Source organism: Manis pentadactyla, chromosome 13, assembly GCF_030020395.1.
Source record: "Manis pentadactyla isolate mManPen7 chromosome 13, mManPen7.hap1, whole genome shotgun sequence".
Lineage (NCBI taxonomy): Eukaryota > Metazoa > Chordata > Mammalia > Pholidota > Manidae > Manis > Manis pentadactyla.
In genome coordinates, this window is record NC_080031.1 from 59,147,735 (window position 1) to 59,168,747 (window position 21,013).

Below are 21,013 nucleotides of genomic sequence, written 5' to 3' on the forward strand. Positions count from 1 at the left end.
TAAAAGAACTGAATGTTGAGTGTGGCAATGCAGTTGGTTATGCCAAATATCCTACCAAATACTTTTCAGGTCCAGACCTAGCCCTGGCTTTGTAATCCTTCAGCAGTGCCCTTGTACCCACAGTCAGGTCTGTGTCCCAGTCTAGCTCGTTCTATTCCCAGCTGAGTACCCTACACCAAACTCACCCAAACTCTTCCTCCCATCTGCAACATGCAAGCTTTGCCTGGCTCTTCACTCTGCCTAGAGGTTCTCCCTAACCCATCCTCAATTCACCTGGCAAAGTCTTGCACACCTTTTAAGTACCGGCCATCATTCCCTCCTGCCCACCCATAACCCCTCCCAGCAACCGCCCAGAACTCGACCCAGAACTCCGAGAGCAGGGGTCTGGTCCTTCATCTGCATATCTGTCCTCAGGGCTTGACACACAGGGGCTCTTGGGGAAGATTGTTTCAGACCCCTGCTAGTGCGAGAGTGCAGGGATGGGCTCAGTGGCAGCAGCGGGTTAACCCGGAGCGCCAGCCACAGGGCCAAGCCCTGGCCACCTGGGCTCACCGTAGGCGGGGGCAGCCTGTCGGAGCAGGCTGCTTACCCGGATTCTTGCTCGCCAGCAGTGCCCCTGGCTCGCCTTCATCATTCAGGACACTGGGGCTCGGAAGGCAAGGGCGCAGCCCCGGTCGCCCGCGTACTGGTAGCTCCTCTCCGGGCACCGGCGCGCAGGACGAGGCCTGTCTGCCCCTCGCCCTGGACACCTTTGGGTGCAAGGCCTCGGGCCTGGCCAACCGCTTGCGGGGGCAGTTGCGGCAGTTCTGGGTTGACCACTTTTCACGGCGCTTCTCGCCGCGGCGCCCGCAGCTGCGCCACATCTCCTCCATGTCCACCTTCTGTTGTGCCCAAAGTCGCGAATCCCAAGGAGACCACCAAGGAGCCAACACGGATGAAAAAGCAAAGAGCCTTTATTCGAGCTAGCCCGAGCTCAATCTCACACCTGAGCCCACGCAGTGGCCAGGTGCCAGAGAGAGAGAGAGTGAGTTTTCCAAGAACAAAGGTTTTATGGGTTTCTAGGGCGGTTTGTGGGGTGATGGTCGTGGCCCTGGCTGATTGGCTGGGCCTGGGGGTAGTTGGTGGGGTGATGGTCGTGGCCCTGGCTGATTGGCTGGGCCTGGGGGTAGTTGGTGGGGTGATGGTCGTGGCCCTGGCTGATTGGCTGGGCCTGGGGGTAGTTGGTGGGGTGATAGGTTGTGGCTGAAATAGGATCCAGGTTCCAATTGGCTGAAGTAGAACCCGGTCCTGATTGGCTGAGGTAGAGTCCAGGAGCTTGCCCTTTCATTCCTCCCTTTCTTTGGATCTTAAAAAGGGACCCAATCATGGGTCCAATGAGGTTTCACAGTTGTAAGGAGATAAAGGCTGATACTGTTGTCTTAGCACCATCAGCTGAACTGTATTAATTCTATTTTTGACAAAAGTCATCAGTCTGTTTGAAAGGAAGGAGCGACACACAGCAGCAATTCACCGGAGAATTCCACTTTATTAGGGAAAGGTGCTGGGTTATATAGGAAGGGGCATGAGCTGATTGAGGCGTCACTTCTACGGGGCTGCTGGCTACTGGCTAGGTGCTGGGATTGGGAGGGGGGCGAGGGGTCATTGGGCTTCAGGTGGCGCCGGCGGGAATCGAGGACCCGGAAGAGAAGCAGGAAGTTTGCCATCTTATGGGTGGGGGCCCTGGGGGCCCTGCACTATTGAGGATACTGGGTCCAAAGGTAAGTAGGAGTAACAGTATTACTAGAGGGCCCATTAGGGTGGAGACTAGGGTTGTTAACCACGGGGAATTTTTAAATAGAGATTTAAACCATCCTTGTTGTTGTGCCCGTTCTCTCTTACATTTGGCTAAGCCTTCTCGGACTTTAGCCATAGATTCTTTGACAATTTCCGAGTGATCTGTAAAGAAACAGCATTCTTCCCCCAGGGCTGCACATAACCCTCCTTGTTGTAAGAAAATTAAGTCTAAACCTCTCCTGTTCTGAAGGACAACTTCTGACAAAGAGGTTAAAGATTCCTGAAGGTGGGAGATGGAGGTTTCTATTCTCTCGAGGTCTAAATCTATAGCAGCTCTCAAGCTATTATAATGGGAGCTCTGCATTGTTAATGAAGCTACTCCAGTCCCAACCCCTGTCAGCCCTATTCCAAAGAGCATTGCAATAGTTAATGCTGAAATGGGTTCTCTCTTAACGTGTCCGATTTCACTCGAATATCTCTGATATATTTCTTCTTCTGAGTGATATATGATTTTAGGGAGAAGCTGGACTAAGACACAAAATCCTTTAGTCTTATTTAAGACCTGCCTGTGGACACAAGGTGACAGGCCTGTCAAGCAGGCCCACCAACTTTCTTGGGGGGGTACATAATAGTCCGGACTGGAGGAGTTTATGGTTGTATTACAGAGGGGTTGATATTGAAGCGGGGGGTTTCCTAAACAGAGGCAGTGACCTGACACTGACTGTAAAGTTAGTCCTTGAGTTCTCTGGTGCCATCTACAGGCATTAGGGTCAGAAGTTGTGTTGTACTGACCCAAAATCGCGATTCCCTCATAGAAAGGAGGGCGAATGTCATAGCAGAGCCAGCAAGATTGGGTAAGGCTGAGTCTGGTTGCATTGAGGAACCTGTAAGCTTGGAATATCAGATCCCAAAGTGGATGTTGAGAGGGGTTGAGGAAGGGAGGGTTCTGTGGGAAGGAGGTCGGAACAGGGGTGATTGTGTCTGCATCAGAGGTGTTATTGGATGCAGATATTATGGCAGGTATAGGGGAGGGCGATGGGGAGATAGGCATTGTGGTTGTCTGAAATTTGGGTGGAGGAGGTGCTAGCACAAGGTTTGGGCCTATTCTCTGGGACCTGGCTAGAGGCCTTTCAAGTAGCTTGAGCATAAACAAGATTCCATTATCATATCCACTCTGGTAGAGTCGTAGTCCCCACATAAGCCCTATTTCCCAGTTTGTTTCTTTTTTTCCTGCGTCTGTAAAGGAGATGTCAATTAGGTTGCAGGTGGGATTAGTCGTGCATTGGGTGTGAGTTGTATTTCATTGGATTTTTATGAGGCCTGGGGGAGGCTTTCCTGTCAGCCAATGGCATGTCCCAGTCTGCTCACAACCCCAATTTTTACAGAAAAAATCTGTCCACCCACCACACTGTGAGACCTTGGCATGGTTGGTTGAGGGGGCTGGACATATATAGAAGCAGGTATTTTGGAGTTCTTTCAGGGAAGCCTGAGTACCACATCCTGGTATCCCTATTCTACCTTCGTGCCAAGGGTCTTGTTTGAAGAGAGTGCACAGGTCCACAGTGAGGGTAGGCCACCAGGTCCCCCTAGGGTATTGTCCCGTTAACTGGACTACTACTTGGTGGGAAGCTGGGGTAATGATTTGCCATGTACTATTATAGGGGGCATGAGGGTTAGGGTCGCGGGTTTTGGCATGAGGAAGGCATAGTATAAGCAACATTAGTGGGGTAAGTGAGAACGGTGCAGTGTTAGCTTTAGAGGATTGCTTTTGTCTGGCTGACTTTTCCATCCTGGAACAAAGTCTTTGAGAACGGCGTGTGGGTCAGCTGGTCTGACGTGGGTGCAGTGGACCCAGGAAGTAATCCCGTCAACTTTGAGAGCAGTGGGAGTGGTCAGGATCACGATGTAGGGTCCCTTCCAGCGTGGTTGCAGTGTCTGGTGTTGGTGTCTCCGGATGTACACCCAGTCACCCGGACGATAGCAGTGCGGTTCTGGAGGGGGTCCAGTCTCATAAAGAGCTTTCAGCTTAGGCCAGACCTGCTCATGGGTTCGTTGCAACACTTGGAGGGAAAAAAGGAGTTGGTGATCATCAAATTCAGCAAGTACTTCAGGTTTGAGAGTGGGAATAATAGGTGGAGGAATGCCATACATGATTTCAAAGGGAGTAAGTCCCATCTTATATGGGGAGTTATGCACTCGATAAAGGGCAAAGGGAAGGAGAGTTACCCAGTCTCCGCCAGTCTCTAGGGCTAATTTAGTTAAGGTCTCTTTTAAAGTTTGGTTCATTCTTTCTACCTATTCCGAACTTTGGGGCCTATATGCACAATGTAATTTCCAATCCGCCCCAAGAATCTGTGCTACTCCCTGAGTTACCTTGGAAGCAAATCCTGATCCATTGTCTGAACTTATCTTCGCAGGAAAACCATACCTTGGCAGGATGTCTTCTAACAACTTCTTGGCCACGTTCTGCGCTGTCTCATGTTTGGTGGGAAACGCCTTGATCCAACCTGAAAAAGTGTCTACAAACACTAGCAAATACCTGTACCTGTATTTTCCAGGCTTTACTTCCATAAAATCTACTTCCCAATAGGTGCCTGGTCTGTTTCCTCGGAGTCTGGTACCAGGGTCGGGCGCTTGGGCAGTCGCATTTGTCAGTTGGCAAGCCTTGCAACTTGCTAAGATTTGTCCAATTTTTGATTGAGAGTCTCTGATGGTGATGTGAGCATGTTGCACCAAGCCTTCCATTTTTCTCATCCCCATGTGTGTAGCCCAATGCATTTTGGTCAGGACGCGTCGTCCTAGCTCTTCTGGTAGAATGATGCAGTTGGCAGCTCTCCACCACCCATCTATGTAGTTGGTCATGGGCAGCTGCTTGATCCATTTTGTGTCTCCATCAGTGTAGGAGGGGGTATCTGGAAGGTTGGGGGCCCCTGGGTCTGGCAATGTGGTCACTAGGGCATGGTGCACAGAAAGGGCTGCCTGTTTGGCACGTTGGTCTGCCAATTTATTTCCTTTGGCCACCGGGGTGTCAGATTTTTGATGGCCCAGGCAATGAATTATTGCCAGTGCTTTGGGCAGCCAAAGGGCCCATAGGAGGCCAAGAATTTCTTCTTTATTTTTGATGGTTTTTCCCTCTGCAGTTAATAGCCCCCTCTCTCTCTCTATGGCTCCATGTATGTGGGCAGTGGCAAATGGATACCTACTGTCTGTGTAGACATTAAGGCATTTGCCTTTGGCCATAGTCAATGCTCTAGTCAGTGCGATCAGCTCTGCCCACTGGGCTGAAGTCCCTGGAGCCAGTGGCTCAGCCCAGACAGCTTCTGTCTCGGTTGTCACAGCTGCCCCTGCATACCTTACTCTGTCTTGCATGAAGCTGCTTCCATCGGTGTACCATGTGGCATCTGCTTCTGTCAGTGGCTGATCTCGCAGGTCGGCTCTGACTCCATGAACATGAGCCAGGATTTCTCCACAATCATGGAGTGGTGCCTCCCAGTCCGGGTCAGGGAGGAGGGTGGCTGGATTCAGCGAGGCTGGTGTCTGGAACAGAATTCTAGCAGGATTTAAAAGCAGTCCTTGGTAATGCGTTAGTTGGGCATTACTTATCCATCTGTCTGGTGGCTGTTTGAGCACCCCTTCAATTGCGTGTGGGGTAGTGACACTTAATTCTTGTCCTAGTGTTAGTTTGTCTGCATCTTTGACCATGGTAGCCACTGCGGCAATGATTCGCAGACAGGGGGGCCATTCAGCGGCGACAGTGTCTAGCCACTTGGAGAAATAAGCTATGGGCCTTTTCCAAGGGCCAATGTACTGTATCAGCACTCCTTTAGCTACTCCTTTACTTTCATCTACGTATAGGTAGAAAGGTTTAGTTAAATCAGGAAGCCCCAGTGCAGGTGCAGAGAGTAAGGCCTGCTTCAGTCTAGTGAATGAGTTTTCCATAGTCTCTGTCCATGTAAACTCCTGTTTTTCTTTGGTAGCTTCATAAAGGGGTCTAGCTATTTCTGCAAAACCTGGGATCCACAATCGGCAGTATTCTGCAGACCCTAGGAATTCACGCATTTGGTGGACATTTTGTGGGCATGGTATTCTTAAGACAGTCTCTTTTCTTGCTTCCGTGAGCCATCTCTGTCCCCCTTTTAATTTATAGTCTAAGTAGCTTACCTCCGTCTTGCAGATTTGGGCCTTTTTAGCCGAGGCTCGGTAACCCAAGGCTCCTAGTGTAGAAAGTAGGTCCCTGGTGCCTTGCAGGCATGTCTCCTGGTCTTCAGTGGCTACCAGGATATCATCTACATACTGTAAAAGAGTTAATTCTGGATGTTTAGATTGGAACTCACTTAGATCTTCATGTAGGGCCTCATCGAAGATGGTGGGTGAGTTCTTGAACCCTTGGGGGAGCCTGGTCCAGGTGAGCTGGCCGCTAATCCCTTTTTCCAGGTCTGTCCACTCGAAGGCAAAGATGTCCTGGCTCCTAGGTGCTAGGGGCAAGCTGAAAAAGGCATCTTTTAAATCTAGGACCGTATACCAGGTTCGGGTAGGAGGCAATGAGCTGAGGAGGGTGTACGGATTTGGGACCGTTGGGTGTACATCTGTCACCTGCTTGTTTACCTCATGCAAGTCTTGGACTGGTCGATAGTCAGTTGAATTTGGTTTTTGGACTGGTAATAGGGGGGTATTCCACGCTGACTGGCAAGGTCTCAGTATGCCCAACTAGAGTAATCTTCTAATGTGTGGGGTGATTCCAGCTTTTGCCTCGAGTGGCATCGGGTATTGCCGGACCCTGACTGGATCCATGCCCGATTTCAGTTCTATAAATATTTCCGGCCTATGTTGAGCTAATCCCACTCCCCCTGTCTCAGCCCAAGCTTGGGGAAATGAAGGTAGCCAATATTCTAAGTCATGCATTGGTGGTAAGGGTGCCTGGTGCAGGCAGTACTCATCTTCAAGACTTATAGTGAGCACCTGTGTTGGATGTCCTTCTTTGTCTAGAATTTTTGTTCCTTCTGGGTGGAAGCTGATTTGTACCCCCACCTTGGTGAGCAAGTCTCGGCCTAATAAGGGGTAAGGGCATTCTGGGATGACCATGAACGAGTGGGATACCCGGCCCACGCCGAGGTCCACTGTTCTTTGGGTAGTCCATGAATATTGTTTCATCCCAGTAGCTCCCTGTACCCATGAGGTTTTATCTGCCAATTTTCCCTGGGGTTTTAATAGAATGGAGTGTTGAGCTCCAGTGTCCACAAGGAATTCTATAGGTTGCCCCTCCACTTTTAGGGTTACCCTGGGCTCGGGGACGGGTGCTGAACCCCATCGCCCCTAGTCATCAATGCCTTCAGTACCCAGGATAGTAATGAGGGCCTTTTTGGGTCTTTTGTTAGGACAGTCTTTGACCCAATGGCCTTCCTCTTTGCAATAGGCACACTGGTTCTTATTTAACTTGGGGCGGTTCCCTCGGGTGAGGTCTTCCTTACCTTGTCCAGAGGCCAGTTTCTTAAGGTGTCTCTGTCGCTCCTGAGGATTATCTGCAGTCGTAGCCAGCAGTATTTTTAGCCAAGTTTTGAGTTTGGCGGTAGTTTATTCTCATCTGTAGTTCTTCCGGGCTCTCTCGATTATTAAAAACTCTTTCTGCCACTACTAACAGGTCCTGCAAGTTCTTTTCTCCTAATCTCTCTACTCGCTGTAATTTTCTCTTTATGTCTGGAGCGGCTTGGTTAACGAAAGCCATAACTATAGCAGCCCTATTCTCTGGAGCTTCAGGATCCATGGGGGTGTATTGTCTAAAAGCCTCCATGATTCTCTATAGAAATGCCGCTGGGCTTTCATCCCTGCCTTGTTGTACATTATATACCTTAGCTAAATTAGTGGGCTTGCGTGCAGCCGCCCTGAGACCTGCCAACAGAGTCTGGCAATAGACCCGGAGTCTCTCCTTACCTTCTGCTGAATTGTAGTTCCAGTTTGGATGAGAGAGGGGAAAAGCAGCATTGATGAGCTCTGGGTTTTGGGTGGGCTGTCTATTGTCGCCCAGAACAGACTTCAGGGCTTCCACCTGGATCCTTTCTCTCTCCTCAGCGGTAAAAAGAACCTGTAAGAGCTGTTGACAATCATCCCAAGTGGGCTGATGGGTAAAAAGAACAGTGTCTAAGAGGTTAATAAGATCTTTGGGATTTTCTGAGAACTTAGCATTCTGAGTTCTCCAGTTATAGAGGTCGCTAGTGGAGAACCGCCAATAGTGCATTGGCCGTTTTCCTGTTTCATCAGGGGGCCCTGTGGCGTGCAGGGGAAGGGCAGTTGAGTCAGCAGGTCCTTGACTGAGGGCCGCCTGATGGACTTGGGCCCGTGTCCCCGCTGCAGGTCCGTGCACAGGCCCTCCTCTTTCAGGAACAGGAACCGGTTCTTCTGGAACTGGTTCTCCTCCATCTGGTTCTGCTGGCTCCACTGGAGGGGCAGTTGGGAGGGACTGATAGGGTGGTGGAAAGATCAACTCCTCTGAGCTGGTGTCCTGCAGAACTGGGTAAAGGGATGGTTTGGTTTCTTTAGGTCTGGAGTCTTTCTGAGACTTTGGGACCGGATCTTGTAGGGCCAAGACTTTGGGTGTGGGGTCTGCCCTGGATGGAAGGAAAGGTTTAAGCCATGAGGGAGGGTTTTCAGTTAGGTCCTGCCAGACTAAGATGTAGGGAATTTGGCCTGGATGGTCCTGGGCTCCTTTCCTGAAGATAACACCTTTCACCTGTAAAAGAGTGGTTAGATTAAAAGTTCCCTCTGGCGGCCATCCAATGTTAAAGGATGGCCACTCAGAGGTGCAGAAAACACGAAATTTTCCCTTCCTGACATCCGTGCTCAAATTGTGAGCTCTCTCCCTAACATCTGAAAAATGGTCTGTCATGAGAGATAAAGGAGTCGTCTGCATCTGTCCCATTTCTTCCTTCAACAACAAGACTAAGATGAACACAACAGCCGACAAACAGGCGCCTACAGAGAAGAATCTGCTGTGGCCGCGGAGGCAAAACTGAAAGTAAGTTGAGGGTCTGTCAGACTGCAGCGGCAGCCGACTTTCCTCATGGATAGGGACCTCGTCCTCCAGACGGGGGCAAGGGGCATCTCCCAAGACCCCTGGTCAGTGACCCGCCAGCACCTCCGCCTAAGTCAATGCTGACCCAGATACAGATTGGAGCTCCTACAGGCTTATACAGGCTTGTTTGTGAACAAAAACAGTGAGACAGAGAGGAGGCAGAAGATGGCGGCGTGAGTAGAGCAGCCGAAATTTCCTCCCAAAACAACATATATCTATGAAAATATAACAAAGACAACCCTTCCTAGAATAAAGACCAGAGGACACAGGACAATATACAGACCACATCCGCACCTGAGAGAACCCAGCGCCTCGCGAAGGGGGTAAAATATAAGCCCCGGCCCGGCGGGAGCCGAGCGCCCCTCACCCCAGCTCCTGGCGGGAGAAGAATAGGCAGAGCGGGAGGGAGACGGAGCCCAGGACTGCCGAACACCCAGCCCCAGCCATCCGGGCGAGAGTGCAGGGCCCTGGATACTAGGAAAACAGGGCAGCAAGAATAGTGAGCGGGCACCGGAGGCCGGGCGCCAGAGGTCATAAGAAAAGCGCGCGACCATTTTTTTGTTTTGTTTTGTTTTGCTGTTTTGTTTTGGCGAGCGCTTTTTGGAAGTCTTAAAGGGATAGGGATCCCAATACTAGGGAAACAGGGCAGCAAGAACAGTGAGTGGGCACCGGTGGCCTGGCGCAGGAGGACACCAGAAAAGTGAGCGCTCATTTTTTTTTTCTGTTTTGTTTTGGCAAGCGCATTTTGGTAGTCTTAAAGGGATAGGGAACCCAATACTAGGGAAACAGGGCAGCAAGACTGGTGAGCAGTGGCCTAAGGCTGGCACCAGAGAATAAAGAAAAACGAGCGACCACCTTTTTTTTTAATTAAAAAAAATTTGTTTTTTTTAAATTTAAAAATGTTTTTCTTTTTTTTTTTTGGTGATGGTTGTTTTGTTTTGGCAGGTGCTTTTTGGAAGTCTTAAAGGGGCAGGGAAGGACACTTAATCCAGAGGTAGGGAATCCGGGGATCTCTGGGAACCCTAACCCCTGGGCTGCAGGGAGCAGGGAGGCCCCTTACGGAGATAAATAGCCTCCCAGCCGCTCCTGCTCCAACGCGACTCCACCACTTTGGAGTAGCTGCCCGAGCCAGGCCATGCCACAGCAATAGCGGAGTTAACTCCCTAGCAGCTGGGCAGGAAGCAGAAACCCTGTCTGCGCGCAGCTGTGCAGCACAAGCCACTAGAGGTCGCTGTTCTCCCAGGAGAGGAGGGCCACAAACCAACAAGAAAGGAAGTTCTTCCAGCCGTCACTTGTCCCAGCTCTGAAAACTATTCCTATCACCATGAAAAGGCAGAGCTACAGGCAGACAAAGATCACAGAGACAACACCAGAGAAGGAGACAGACCTAACCAGTCTTCCTGAAAAAGAATTCAAAATAAAAATCATAAACATGCTGACAGAGATGCAGAGAAATACGCAAGAGAAATGGGATGAAGTCCGGAGGGAGATCACAGATGCCAGAAAGGAGATCATAGAAATGAAACAAACTCTGGAAGGGTTTATAAGCAGAATGGATAGAATGCAAGAGGCCATTGATGGAATTGAAATCAGAGAACAGGAACACATAGAAGCTGACATAGAGAGAGACAAAAGGATCTCCAGGAATGAAACAATATTAAGAGAACTGTGTGACCAATCCAAAAGGAACAATATCCATATTATAGGGGTCCAAGAAGAAGAAGAGAGAGGAAAATAGATGGAAAGTATCTTAGAAGAAATAATTGCTGAAAACTTCCCCACACTGGGGGAGGAAGTAATCGAACAGACCACGGAAATACACAGAACCCCCAACAGAAAGGATCCAAGAAGGACAACACCAAGACACATAATAATTAAAATGGCAAAGATCAAGGAGAAGGAAAGAGTTTTAAAGGCAGCCAACAGAAACCCTACAGGCCAGAAGAGAATGGCATGATATATTTAATACAATGAAACAGAAGGGCCTTGAACCAAGGATACTGTATCCAGCACGACTATCATTCAAATATGACGGTGGGATTAAACAATTCCCAGACAAACAAAAGCTGAGGGAATTTGCTTTCCACAAACCACTTCTACAGAACATCTTACAGGGACTGCTCTAGATGGGAGCACTCCTAGAAAGAGCACAGCACAAAACACCCAACATATGAAGAATAGAGGAGGAGGAACAAGAAGGGAGAGAAGAAAAGAATCTCCAGACAGTGTATATAACAGCTCAATAAGCGAGCTAATCAGGCAGTAAGATACTAAAGAGGCTAACCTTGAACCTTTGGTAACCACGAATTTAAAACCTGCAATGGCAATAAGTACATATCTTTCAATAGTCACCCTAAATGTTAATGGGTTGAATGCACCAATCAAAAGACACAGACTAACAGAATGGATAAAAAAGCAAGACCCATCTATATGCTGCTTACAAGAAACTCACCTCAAACCCAAAGACATGTACAGACTAAAAGTCAAGGGATGGGAAAACATATTTCAAGCAAACAACAGTGAGAAGAAAGCAGGGTTTGCAGTACTAATATCAGACAAAATAGACTTCAAAACAAAGAAAGTAACAAGAGATAAAGAAGGACACTACATAATGATAAAGGGCTCAGTCAAACAAGAGGATATAACCATTCTAAATATATATGCACCCAACACAGGAGCAGCAGCATATGTGAAACAAATACTAACGGAACTAAAGGGGGATATAGACTGCAATGCATTCATTCTAGGAGACTTCAACACACCACTCACCCCAAAGGATAGATCCACCGGGCAGAAAATAAGTAAGGACACGGAAGCACTGAACAACACAGTAGAGCAGATGGACCTAATAGACATCTATAGAACTCTACATCCAAAAGCAGCGGGATATACATTCTTCTCAAGTGCACATGGAACATTCTCCAGAATAGACCACATACTAGGCCACAAAAAGAGCCTCAGAAAATTCCAAAAGATTGAAATCCTACCAACCAACTTTTTAGACCACAAAGGCATAAAACTAGAAATAAACTGTACAAAGAAAGCAAAGAGGCTCACAAACACATGGAGGCTTAACAACACGCTCCTAAATAATCAATGGATCAATGACCAAATCAAAATGGAGATCCAGCAATATATGGAAACAAATGACAACAACAACACTAAGGCCCAACTTCTGTGGGACACAGCAAAAGCAGTCTTAAGAGGAAAGTATATAGCAATCCAAGCATATTTAAAAAAGGAAGAGCAATCCCAAATGAATGGTCTAATGTCACAATTATCGAAATTGGAAAAAGAAGAACGAATGAGGCCTAAGGTCAGCAGAAGGAGGGACATAATAAAGATCAGAGAAGAAATAAATAAAATTGAGAAGAATAAAACAATAGCAAAAATCAATGAAACCAAGAGCTGGTTCTTTGAGAAAATAAACAAAATAGATAAGCCTCTAGCCAGACTTATTAAGAAGAAAGGAGAGTCAACACAAATCAACAGTATCAGAAACGAGAAAGGAAAAATCACGACGGACCCCACGGAAATGCAAAGAATTATTGGAGAATACTATGAAAACCTGTATGCTAACAAGCTGGGAAACCTAGGAGAAATGGACAACTTCCTAGAAAAATATAACCTTCCAAGATTGACCCAGGAAGAAACAGAAAATCTAAACAGACCAATTACCAGCAACGAAATTGAAGCGGTAATCAAAAAACTACCAAAGAACAAAACCCCCGGGCCAGATGGATTTACCTCGGAATTTTATCAGACATACAGGGAAGACATAATACCCATTCTCCTTAAAGTTTTCCAAAAAATAGAGGAGGAGGGGATACTCCCAAACTCATTCTATGAAGCTAACATCACCCTAATACCAAAACCAGGCAAAGACCCCACCAAAAAAGAAAACTACAGACCAATATCCCTGATGAACGTAGATGCAAAAATACTCAACAAAATATTAGCAAACCGAATTCAAAAATACATCAAAAGGATCATACACCATGACCAAGTGGGATTCATCCCAGGGAAGCAAGGATGGTACAACATTCGAAAGTCCATCAACATCATCCACCACATCAACAAAAAGAAAGACAAAAACCACATGATCATCTCCATAGATGCTGAAAAAGCATTTGACAAAGTTCAACATCCATTCATGATAAAAACTCTCAGCAAAATGGGAATAGAGGGCAAGTACCTCAACATAATAAAGGCCATCTATGATAAACCCACAGCCAACATTATATTGAACAGCGAGAAGCTGAAAGCATTTCCTCTGAGATCGGGAACTAGACAGGGATGCCCACTCTCTCCACTGTTATTTAACATAGTACTGGAGGTCCTAGCCATGGCAATCAGACAAAATAAAGAAATACAAGGAATCCAGATTGGTAAAGAAGAAGTTAAACTGTCACTATTTGCAGATGACATGATACTGTACATAAAAAACCCTAAAGACTCCACCCCAAAACTACTAGAACTGATATCGGAATACAGCAAAGTTGCAGGATACAAAATCAACACACAGAAATCTGTGGCTTTCCTATATACTAACAATGAACCAACAGAAAGAGAAATCAGGAAAACAACTCCATTCACAATTGCATCCAAAAAAATAAAATACCTAGGAATAAACCTAACCAAAGAAGTGAAAGACTTATACTCTGAAAACTACAAGTCACTCTTAAGAGAAATTAAAGGGGACACTAACAGATGGAAACTCATCCCATGCTCGTGGCTAGGAAGAATTAATATCGTCAAAATGGCCATCCTGCCCAAAGCAATATACAGATTTGATGCAATCCCTATGAAACTACCAGCAACATTCTTCAATGAACTGGAACAAATAATTCAAAAATTCATATGGAAACACCAAAGACCCCGAATAGCCAAAGCAATCCTGAGAAAGAAGAATAAAGTAGGGGGGATCTCACTCCCCAACTTCAAGCTCTACTATAAAGCCATAGTAATCAAGACAATTTGGTACTGGCACAAAAGCAGAGCCACAGACCAATGGAACAGACTAGAGAATCCAGACATTAACCCAGACATATATGGTCAATTAATATTTGATAAAGGAGCCATGGACATACAATGGCGAAATGACAGTCTCTTCAACAGGTGGTGCTGGCAAAACTGGACAGCTACATGTAGGAGAATGAAACTGGACCATTGTCTAACCCCATATACAAAAGTAAACTCAAAATGGATCAAAGACCTGAATGTAAGCCATGAAACCATTAAACTCTTGGAAGAAAACATAGGCAAAAACCTCTTAGACATAAACATGAGTGACCTCTTCTTGAACATATCTCCCCGGGCAAGGAAAACAACAGCAAAAATGAGTAAGTGGGACTATATTAAGCTGAAAAGCTTCTGTACAGCAAAAGACACCATCAATAGAACAAGAAGGATCCCTACAGTATGGGAGAATATATTTGAAAATGACACATCCGATAAAGGATTGATGTCCAGAATATATAGGGAGCTCACACGCCTCAACAAACAAAATACAAATAACCCAATTAAAAAATGGGCAGAGGAACTGAACACACAGTTCTCCAAAAAAGAAATACAGATGGCCAACAGACACATGAAAAGATGCTCCACATCGCTAATTATCAGAGAAATGCAAATTAAAACTACAATGAGGTATCACCTCACACCAGTAAGGATGGCTGCCATCCAAAAGACAAACAACAACAAATGTTGGCGAGGCTGTGGAGAAAGGGGAACCCTCCTACATTGCTGGTGGGAATGTAAGTTAGTTCAACCATTGTGGAAAGCAGTATGGAGGTACATCAAAGTGCTCAAAACAGACTTACCATTTGACCCAGGAATTGCACTCCTAAGAATTTACCCTAAGAATGCAGCAATCAAGTATGAGAAAGATCAGTGCACCCGTATGTTTATCGCAGCACTATTTACAATAGCCAAGAATTGGAAGCAACCTAAATGTCCATCGATAGATGAATGGATAAAGAAGAAGTGGTACATATACACAATGGAATACTACTCAGCCATAAGAAAAGGGCAAATCCAACCATTTGCAGCAACATGGATGGAGCTGGAGGGTATTACGCTCAGTGAAACAAGCCAAGCAGAGAAAGAGAAATACCAAATGATTTCACTCATCTGTGGAATATAAGAACAAAGGAAAAACTAAAGGAACAAAACAGCACCAGAATCACAGAACTCAAGAATAGACTAACAGGTACCAAAGGGAAAGGGACTGGGGAGGGTGGGTGGGTAGGGAGGGATAAGGGGTGGGGGAGAAGTAGGGGGGTATTAAGATTAGCATGCATGGGGGGGTAGGAGAAAAGGGAGGGCTGTACAACACAGAGAAGGCAAGTAGTGATTCTACAACATTTTGCTATGCTGATGGACAGTGACTGTAAAGGTGTTTATAGGGGAGATCCGGTATAGGGGAGAGCCTAGTAAACATAATATTCGTCATGCAAGTGTAGATTAGTGATACCAAAAACAAAACAAAACAAAACAAACAAACAAAAAAAAGGGCAGTTCCTGTGTGGTAACCTCCAATGAGTTCTACACAAGGGTATAAAGGGCATATAAAAGTGTAGGCAAAGGGTCTGTTTGCGTTTATACAGAAGATCAAAGCCTAATTGGGCTACCCTGAAAATGAACTAAGATACGATATGAAAGAGAACTTCCAACATCAGCAGTCTCTGGAAGACTCATGCCAGAAGATGATCATCAAAAAACCCCAACAAAGATCCACGCACTGCTACAGCTGTAGATGCACTCATCCCACCAGCTCCCGGACTTGCCATGGGAATGAAGGAGATATCTAAGCTGGCCTGTGCATACAGTAAAACAACAAATTTGACTGGATGTATACTGTTGGAACTCAACCAAGAATTAGGAGAAGTGCAAATTGTAGCGCTCCAAAATCTTACAACTACAGACTATTTACTGTTAAAAGAACATAAGGGATGTGAACGTTCCCCAGGAATGGGTTGTTTTAATTTGTCTGATTTCTCTCAAACTGTTCATGTTCAGTTGGACAATATCCACCATATCATAGATAAGTTTTCACAAATGCCTAAGGTGCCTAACTGGTTTTCTTGGTTTCACTGGAGATGGCTGGTAATTACAGATATGCTTTGGTTATGTAACTATACTCCTATTATGTTAATGTGTGTGCGCAATTTAATTAGTAGTTTAAAACCTATACATGCTGAAGTTACTCTACAAGAAGATATGTCAAAGAAATAATCAATCTTCCCATGTTTTCTTCCACCTGCTACTTCTATAGCTTTTCTTCTTCCTTCCTAATTACAACCCTTAAATAGAATTCGTGCCTCATATCAAATTTACCGAGTATCATAATTCTTCCAAGTGGTAAAGATACCTCAAGACAAATGCTGGGCATAGAAGCTACAGGGCATAAATATGCAAAGAAATAAAAAGCTAACCATTTCAAACAATAAGGCTTCTCTCTCACTTACCAACTTTACATTTCCCTGTATGGCCCCGGAAGATGACTGGTTAGCCAGAGACGGGTAAGATTCCTCAAGGGAGGAACAACCTAAGACAGGCACAGTCGCAGGGGGGTCATCAGGTGAGAAATTGGGGATCAACAGAGGTGAGGCTTAGAACCTCACCCCCCCGTTCTGAGAGAAATCTGCATACATTTATGTTTTATTGCCCTTGTCTAGCTTGGATTAACACATAGTCTACAGGCACACACCTGATCATCTACATTTGCTCTCTTACAACACTAAACTATGTTTTCTACCTTTATCTTGTATCTACCTACCACTTCAGCATTTTATTAAAAATAATAATAATAAAGAGAGAAATGTGGTATCCACATATAAATCAAGTATAAAAATCAAATGAGTATTCATATTTGAACTGACTGTTTATAGTTCATAATGCATGAACAAAACCAAAATTTCTGTGATGACTGCCCTTGTACTGTTCACTATGTAACTTTTTCATTATGTAAGAATTTGTTCTCCATGTAAGAACTTGTTTGTTATGCCTCAGAAGATTGGAGACTGACGAAAATTAGGCTTGGGGTGGATTAATGATTGTGCATTGAGCATTGACTGCCCTATACAGAATTTTATTGTCGTTAACAACCATTTGATCAATAAATATGAGAGATGCCCTCACACACACACACACACACACACACACACAAAAAGGACAGACTTCCAATAGTAAAATAAATAACCGGGCTGTAATGTATAGCATAAGGAATATAGTCAAGATATTGTAACAGCTTGGTAGGGTGATAGCTGGAACGTAGAATTATGTATATAAATGTTTTATCACTGTGTTGTACACTTGAAACTAATGTAATGTAATACTGTGCGTCAACTACCCTTCAATAAAAAATAGTTATCTAAAAAAAAAACAGTGAGACACTGATAGACAAAGACAGAGTGAGACAGAGTGAGACACAGGTAGACAAAGACAGACAGATAACTGAGTGCACTCACCAACCGGCACTAGGCCCCCTGGGTCGGGAGTCCTGGGAGTCTCCGGGATCCTGGACGAGCCCCCAAATGTTGTGCCCGAAGTCGTGCATCCCAAGGAGACCACCAAGGAGCCAACACGGATGCAAAAGCAAAGAGCCTTTATTCGAGCTAGCTAGAGCTCAATCTCACACCCGTGCCAACGCAGTGACCAGGTGCCAGAGAGAGAGCGAGTTTTCCAAGAACAAAGGTTTTATGGGTTTCTAGGGCAGTTTGTGTGGTGATGGTCATGGCCCTGGCTGATTGGCTGGGCCTGGGGGTAGTTGGTGGGGTGATAGGTCATGGCTTTGGTCAATTTGCAGAGTCTAGGGGTGGTGGGTGCACTTTTTGCTGACTGGAGGAGAGAGAGAGACCAAGCTCTGATTGGCTGAAATAGGATCCAGGTTCCAATTGGCTGAAGTAGAACCCGGTACTGATTGGCTGAGGTAAAGTCCAGGAGCTGAACCAGAACCCGGTCCTGATTGGCTGAGGTAGAGTCCAGGAGCTTGCCCTTTCACTACCTTCTGGACCATCGGACGCGCCAGACCAAGCTGGGCCTCAACTACAGCACGCCGTGCACACACCTCAGCAACAAGGCTTTCATGTTCTGCAGTGGCCAGTGGACGGCTGAGGGCCGCTGGTGCGGTCGAGGCCGCCGTGGTCCTCATCAACCATCTCAGACTGGAAGGTGCAGGTGCGGTGGGCCAAGAGCCAGGTGCTCCTGGAGGAGAACAACTACCTGAAGCTGCAGCAGGAACTGCTCATGGACATGTTCACTGAGAGCACCGTGCACCTGCACCTGAGGGGCAGCAGGCTGGACAACCAGGCCAGCCCGGGAGCCGCAATGCGCTTGGCAGGGGAAGATGGGTAAGTGCGAAGGTGCAGGCTGCGGGCTTCCGGTGGAGCCACGCGCTCTGGAGTCGCGGTGATGCAATAAAGCCCGTGCGGCACACGTGCGCCTCGCTCCTCTCCGGCGTCCCAGCACATTCGTGGCACCTCACAGGGGCTGGCCGGGGCTAGGCTCCAGCAGCTGTGGGGCGCGCCAGGTGCCGGCAGCCGGTCACCGGAGGCTGGATAGGGTGGTGGAGGAAGGGGTGTGTGCTGCCCCTTGGGAACGTGGAGTGGGAGCCAGGCTTGCAACCTGCAGTGCCCCGGGGGCGAGGATCGTAGGAGGTGGCAGGCTGTGACATTCTTGGCACTGGGGATGGACAAAGTCCTGGAGGCAGTGAAACCTTGGGTGCAGTGCGGTGGGCAGGGAAGGGCGGGACTGCGACCTTGTTCTTGGCCTGCCTGGCCTTGAGGCGCGTCCCTGGAGGGGTTTCAGCCTGGGTGGAGGGTAAGTGTATTTTATGATCTGGAAACCGTTTCCTGAGAGAAGCTTTCTGGAACCGTTGGGCTCTGCCTTTCCCACCTGGCTGTGTGGCTTTTGGCGACGCTCTTTTACAGGCCTCATTCTCTCCAGAGGATGAGGGGTCAGACCTAGGTACAAACAACTGCTCTGTGTACCCGGATAGGATTTGCTTGACCCATTTAAAATTTGTTGCCAACGTTTAAGAATACAGTGAGTGAGCACTGTGTGTGTGTTCTCTTGAAAACTTGGCCACCCTGGACCATCACTGTGCCCATACCCAGCAGCAGTTCCTTGATCTGAATTGTGGCTGTCACCTCCTGGTCATCTCGGTCCCTTCCTCCTGTAGGTGTCTAATTTGGATCTCGTTCCAGATCGGTGTTCTCCCCTGGGGCATGGGCAGAGCCCATATGCAGGTATACCATATACAGGTACCATATACAAAGTACCACATGCAGGGTACTTTGTAAAGGTCTGGCAGAGTGCTTTCTGTCGGTGAGTGAATTTGCTGCACCACAAGGGTGATGGCTCAGGTCATTTCAATCTGCAAACTTTCCCTTGGAATGTAGATGGGCCATTTTGGCATCTGCCCCAAACTGGAATCCTTAGGCCTGTGACCCATTTCCCGAGGGCTATGAGAACCTTTGCCATGTGAACCTTTGAGGAAGTGGACGCTCTGCTTCAGCCTAACTTGCTTTCACGAGTAGACTAGGGATTACTGAACTGGTACTTTGGATATAAATGTAACCTTGTTTATTAAAGCAGCAAAGCAACACAAATATGTCATTAAACACTCCACTGAAGAATACTTTTGGGTGGGTGGACCCGGCAGCAGTGATGGCGGGAGCCAAGGAGAAGGCTTCAGATGCTGCTCATTCCCAGGACACTGTGTGCCTGTGCCCTGAGCACTCAGCCACAGAGGAGTCTTGGCTGAGTACGGGAGCCTCCTCCAGGACCTGATCCCTTAAAGAGCTAGAACAGCTCAGATCGGCCTGCAAGGAGGACATCCCTTCCTGGAGGGCAACAAGCTGAACTAAGACAGCCTCTCCTACACTAAGCACATCTGTGAGATCTGCAGCCCTGACCTACTCCCTATAAGTTAAATTCCAACTGAAATAAGCAGGCGAAGAGAGGCAACAAAAGGCCAGGTAGTTTATTTGAGCGCAGTTCCCGGGCAATGTTTCCCAGTCTACAGAAATAGAGGCTGGGGAAGTCACGCGTAAGTAGACAGGCAGCAAGTTTTTAAAGAAGGTAGGGGGAGGCAGATCTTAGATTTACAGTGGCGTGAGGATTGGCTAGCCCAAGGCACATTTTTCAGTTTGGGAGGGGGCAACAGCCAGGGACTTTGGCACGCCATCGGTGTCCAACGTGCTCACTCCTCCCTCCAGTGCCTCCAGCCTTACATTCCAGCCTTTTGGTTATAATGGACGCCAACTCGATCTGGCTACTTCCGGCTGAGGGGGGGGCGACGTGGGGGGTTTTAAGGCTGGTTGATGGCCGGATGCTCAGTCGGGAGGGGCGAGCACTTGTGCAGCAACAGTTGATTGACCTTTATGTGTGATATTTCTGCCATGCACTGTTTGAAGGAACCTGAAAACACATGGAGCAATCAAGAGTAAACTGTGCCCTGTGGGGAGGCTTGGTAACTATCGTGTAGCTTGCCCTGTACTCCTTTCTCCCAGCATTGATCTCATGGGTCACTAATGGTAATGTATAGCTTATCCTGTATTCTTGTGAACATGTTGTCAGAGACTCCTCTTGTTGTATCCCCTACTGCATGAACTCTACATGTGTCTAATTCAGGATGACATCCCCCATACATTTCGGACTGGAAAGTACATGTATGAGAGATTTGGTCATACAGAAAGCACAGAGTTGGGTTTGAGAAAGTGTTTAAGATGTCTGTGTGTACCGGTATTTGAACTGGTGCCTTACAACCCACACGTGGGTAACTGGGTGCCTACTTCTTGGGCTTCGGCTCTGTGAGGAAGAGCTAGTTGGAGCTTAAACTTCCATGCAGAGTAGCTCTGCCTGGAGACCACCGGGCTATTCATCTGGCTGGTTGCACTTGACACGTCTAACCCGCAGCTTAAGAGGACCCACCTCACAAGACACCCAATCATCATGTCTGGGCACCTGTTTGAGCCTGGACAAGTGATACCAAGAAGGATGCCCGAGCAGTTTAGTTGCCGAGGGTGTAGTGAGTATCACCATGTATGGGCCGGTCCAGCGAGGTTGGAGAGATTTTGGTTGGAGTTCTTTTAACAAGACCTGATCTAAAAAAAAAAAAAAAAAAAAAAAAAAAAAAAGACCTGATCTCCTGGTTGGAGGACTTCAGCA

At 47.0% G+C, this 21,013-nt stretch overlaps 1 protein-coding gene across 1 annotated transcript in view; it reads left to right on the forward strand.

Annotated features, from left to right (window-relative positions):
* The window catches only part of CBY3 (chibby family member 3), a 32,128-nt gene extending 13,860 nt beyond the window's left edge, over nt 1-18,268 (forward strand). Inside the window, 4 exon segments of the mRNA XM_057490493.1 lie at nt 344-883; nt 17,821-17,961; nt 17,964-18,168; nt 18,170-18,268. Coding sequence (XP_057346476.1) covers nt 344-883; nt 17,821-17,961; nt 17,964-18,168; nt 18,170-18,254 — 971 coding nt within the window. The 3' untranslated portion in view covers nt 18,255-18,268.
* The last annotated feature ends 2,745 nt before the right edge of the window (nt 18,269-21,013 follow it).